The sequence below is a fragment of the Danio rerio genome, chromosome 15, assembly GCF_049306965.1.
Source record: "Danio rerio strain Tuebingen ecotype United States chromosome 15, GRCz12tu, whole genome shotgun sequence".
Taxonomy (NCBI): Eukaryota; Metazoa; Chordata; class Actinopteri; order Cypriniformes; family Danionidae; genus Danio; species Danio rerio.
Genome location: NC_133190.1, coordinates 17240001 through 17245139, shown reverse-complemented (window position 1 = coordinate 17245139; position 5139 = coordinate 17240001). Strand labels below are relative to the sequence as shown.

The window sequence follows — 5139 nt, the reverse complement described above, 5'->3', positions numbered from 1 at the left end:
AGAAAGTCTTATTTGTTTTATTTCGGCTAGAATAAAAGCAGTTATTAATTTTTTAAAAACTATTTTTGGGACAAAATTATTAGCCCCTTTAAGCTAATTTTATTTTTGATAGTCTACAGAACAAACCATCATTATAGAATAACTTGCCTAATTACCCTAACCTGCCTAGTTCACTTTATGGACCTAGTTAAGCCTTAAAATGTCACTTTAAGCTGTAAAGAATTGTCTTGAAAAATATCAAGTAAAATACTATTTACTGTCATCATAGCAAAGATAAAATAAATCAGTTATTAGAAATAAGTTTTTAAAACTATTACGCTTAAAAATGTGCTGAAAGAATCTTCCCTCCATTAAACAGAAATTGGGGAAATAAATAAACAGGGGTGCTACTAATTCAGGGGGGCTAATAATTCTGACTTCAACTGTATATATATATATATATATATATATATATATATATATATATATATATTTATGAAAACATGTACCTTACGGTCTATGTATATTATATAGCATCAGTAATTGCGTATAAAAACACTATGACCATCCAGTCACCAATTAGCAATGCAAATCTTCAGTTTACTGTCAGCTTGTTTTGTTTTTGTTGAATGGTTTGGTTGCTAATTGCTGTAATGGTGCTTTTTGTGCATATAGCGTGAAATTGTTCATTCTTACGGGAAAACAAATCCCATTCCTTTGTCATAAAGCAAATCTTCAGCAATATATAAGTGGGCTACCATTCTTTAACCATCTTTTAATTTCTCGTCTAGCAGAGGCTGTGCTGCTGGTAAGTCAATTAGCAAATTTGAAAAAAAGAAATCAGATCAAATACAAATTATACAAGACGTAATTATACGTAGACGTATCTTATGAAAATGACATACGATTTGATTACTGAGTAAACTGAAATTATTTCTACCTGACCTGAGTTTCATTGTATGAGTTGTGTTTTGGTGATGTTTAATGACATTTTTGACTGTTTTTGAACAGAGTGCTGCAGCTGAGACGCCTAAAGCCTCAAGGATAAGGGTATGTTTAGGCGAGAGCATTGTACTCAAAATGGGAAAAAATTTTCTTTTCTGATTTCAAATATTTTATTTACATATGACAACATTGTTTATGATCTCCATTCATGCAGATGAATGTGAAAAATGTTTAAAAAATAATGTATTATGCATGCAGGCCCGTAGGTAAGGTTGTCGATTTGTAATGCAATTGTAAACCAACTACCTTTGTACACACATCCACTCCATGTAACTATAGGCTATAATGTTATACACATATGTCACTGTTTTTACAAATTAGATTTTTGTAGATCCCACAAAGATGATGTTGTCCCACAAGCGGTGTTGTTTTCTAAACCTGTTTGCATTTTCAGGCTGGCAAAATGTTGTTGTGTAAATGAACGATTCCAAATCATTTCCATTTATAGTTAAAAACAGTGTGTGTACAATAAATGTGAATGGGTCTTTTACATTTTTCCTGTGGGCTCTTTATGATTTTTAATTTGTGAAAAAAATAAGGTCTTGGCGATAATAATGTGTATATAGCATTTTCACTGTTTTCCAGTCACCATTGCTTTTGTTGTAAGGTGTAATGAATTCCAAATGGTGCTTTTTCATCAAGTTTTTGAGCAGTTGACTGTAGTATTGGTCACCTAGCAACCAACAGTAAACAAGACAAGTATAATGCAGTCATAGGGTGTAATGTTTGCTACATCAGAGTATATTCAGCAAATGCCTTTCCATCTCTTATAATTCGCATTAACTCTTTTTTGCCCAAAACTACCTCAAGTGAGCGTAAAAACTTTTTTGTGAAGAGATTTTTATTAAATATTTGGCATTTCCATCTGTTTTCATGTGATGCTTCAAAATGGGCAATAACACAATATGATGGAAATCTAGCTATTTTATTGAGGTCTCTGCAGTCAGATTGCTTTTGTATTGTCTGGATGTTATCCTATAGATCACAGGTGTCAAACATAGCTCCTGGGGGTCTGCAGCTCTGCACAGTTTAGTTCCATCTCTAATTAAACACATCTGATTTAACTAATTGAGTGCTTAAGGCTAGTTTGATACCTACGGATAGGAGTGTTGAAGCAGGGCTAGAACTGAAATGTGCAGGGCTGCAGCCCTCGAGGAATTAAATTTGACACTCCTGCTATAGATAATAACTGCTATAAATAATTAGCAGAGAGACAGACTATTTTTTTGTTTTGTTTTTAGTTAAAGCAAAAAATCTAAAAGCATGGCTTTATTCTGTGCTATATTGTTCAGAAAAGGTACAATCAATTTGCATAAATAAGAGTAGGAGAGCACGGGCACAAAGTAATGCAGGGTAAAATATAACAGAGTTTTAAGGTATTTGCTCAGTGGTAACTATGACATGCTTCCGAGGTTTTCACCACAATGTTGGCAGATGTCTTCCTATTTTTATTTTTATTTTTTAAATCTGTGAAAGTATGTACAAAAAATCTTATATTGTTGTAATTACTGTCTTAGGCTAAAAAAAACACAGTGACTGCTAGCAAGTTTTGAAGAAAACATGACAGGGTGTTAAAATGCCACACACTGTTAGACACCAATTAAACAAACAAAAACTTTGAGTGTATCATTGAGTACTTTTTAATATCAAATTTTTTTTTTTTAAAGAAAATATTTAAATAGAAAAACATCTATTGTATTGCTAATAATGCAAACAAATGCATTGTATAATAATGGATAATAATGCAAATGAATCTAAATGTGTTTACAGTAAATAGAACCATGGTTGCTTCAAAATGTGTGTTTTCAGTATAGATGTATGTGTTTTCAACAAAACTTATGATGAATGCTTATAATTGTGGTAAGCACACACTCGTAAAGTTACATGAATTGTTGTTGTTGTTAAATCCTTAGAAATGTTACATCTGAACTGATCTTTTTTATCCTGAGATTTTTATATTTGAGCTGATCTCTTTAATGTTTGAATAATTTTAAACTGATGTGATTCTTTCATTTTCCTTCGTCTTAGTCTTTTTATTTATCAGGGGTCGCCACAGCGGAATGAATCGCTAACTTATCCAGTGACCTACTTGCATACTTCAGGAATTTCCTGAAATTATTAGAGTTTTTATGAGTATTTAACAGAATGATGTATTATTAAATGAAAATAAGAGAAACTTTGACATTTAACTACAGTAAATAGAATCATGGTTAATTCAAAATTTGTGTTTTCAGTACAGATGTATGTGTTTTGAACTCATTTTGCTAATTTTTTTGAGTGAGTCACAATAAAAAACATGAAATAGCATCAAAAATCTTTCTCTTTTTCCACATTCTAAACTAACCAAATCCTTTTTCGTCCCGTTTTGTAGGCCATGCAGAACCTGACCGAACTCCCGGCCAATGCGACAACATCCAGCAGCAACCTCTCGGTCATCGTGAAGGTGTGTGTGGTGATGCCAATCTTCATAGCGTTCCTGTTCTTCATCCTCCTGACGCTCTACACCTTTGCATCTCACAGGCAGTTCTTTGACAGCTCGCGTTATGTGCTCTTCACCTACATGCTGATCAATGACACCCTTCTTCTCTTCTCCTCCGTTGCCCTCTTCCTGCTGGCCATGGCTGGGGTTCAGTTCGCCATCATCTACTGCGCTCCGCTCTTATTCTTCTCCACCGCCACCTTCCTAAACACCCCGCTCATCCTTTCCACCATGTCCCTGGAGCGATATGTAGCCATTTTTTACCCACTCCGTCGTCCCGCAATGTGGAGATCTGAATGGATATGGACCATCATTGTGAGTCTGTGGATCATCAGCTGCATCTTGCCCACCGTTGACTTCATACTGATGCGCCTCAAGCCCAATGTGAACATCCTGTCCACCCCAGTCCTCTGCAAGACTACTATACTCAATGCTTCTCCCATTCAGGCTTTATTTAAAGTGAGCCTCAACGGGATCTTCTTTGCTGTGGTGGCCGTGGTCATCCTCTTCACCTATATACGGATCCTGCTGGAGACCCGGCGGATGCGACAGGATAGGACGACTGTAAGGAAGGCCCTACACACTGTGTTACTCCACGGTCTCCAGCTGCTCCTCAGCATGATGGCCTTTTCTCAACCCATTGCAGAACTCTTGCTTGTCCAGCGAGTGAGCTTGTCTCAGGCAGATATGTCTTTTCTATACTATGTCTGCTTTAATTTGTTCCCTCGGTTTCTGAGCCCGCTCATTTATGGAATCAGAGATGAAAAGCTCAAAAGTTACATAAGGAAAGTCCTGCCTTGTTATGGGGCTCGTGTTGACCCACATAAACTAGAAACTAAGTGAAAGTGGGTTTGTTTGGTACTGTTTTTTTTTTTGTTTTTTGTTTGGAAGCTTAATGAAATGTTTATTTACAGTTTTTTACAATGGCTATGACACTTTTTTCAATACATTTAACAAGTTTGCTAAACTCTTAACGCAGCAACACACCTAAAATACACAATTGGCAAAACAGTTAATTTTATGCTCAAAATCACACATTATAAACTAAACCTCTAAACTACTTTTCAAAATACAGTAATAAACGAACACACTACACCATGTCTAACAAAACACTGTAATCATGTTTCAAAATGAAATTATTGTTCAAAACACTAACACATGTTCCAACATAAACATTCAGTCAATCAGAACACACTGACAATAAAAACACTATCATCAGCTGACATTACAGAAACTCCATTAGTTTATGTGTCAGCTCTGCCCTTATATTTGAAGTCTCGTTACAGTCTCGTTACAAATGCATGCATTTTCTTTCGTTTATGGCAAAAATTCTATACAAAACGAAGAAAAAAAATTGCTTTATAAAATTTACAGTTTATGTAAAAAAAATACAGACACAGAATTTCTGCAGTACAGACTTTTTTTGCAGAAGGACATCACTGCAAACATGTCATGACTGTCAGTGACCACCTGAGGGCGCTGTAGTTCAATGGACACTGAGTAAAACTACAGCGCCCAAAAAGACTACATTTCCATACATTCTTTCGTGCACACACCCGGTCTGTCATCTACACTGATTTCAACCACAGCTGTCTCCAATCTCCGTTGATTACCTGGACTATATATTACCATTCCACCTCTGTTTGTTACTGCGTCGTTTGTCTATCATGTCAGCT

The 5139-nt window shown here is 35.5% G+C and overlaps 1 protein-coding gene across 2 annotated transcripts in view; it reads left to right on the top strand.

Annotated features, from left to right (window-relative positions):
• The first annotated feature begins 704 nt into the window (after window positions 1-704).
• The window catches only part of or95a1 (odorant receptor, family 95, subfamily A, member 1), a 4604-nt gene continuing 169 nt past the window's right edge, over window positions 705-5139 (top strand). The window contains exons 1-3 of one of the 2 annotated variants that reach the window (XM_005157458.5): window positions 705-787; window positions 991-1029; window positions 3356-5139. The exon at window positions 3356-5139 is cut by the window's right edge and continues 169 nt beyond it. In XM_005157458.5, coding sequence (XP_005157515.1) covers window positions 3359-4306 — 948 coding nt within the window. In that variant the 5' untranslated portion in view covers window positions 705-787; window positions 991-1029; window positions 3356-3358 and the 3' untranslated portion in view covers window positions 4307-5139. 2 annotated transcript variants of the gene reach the window in all.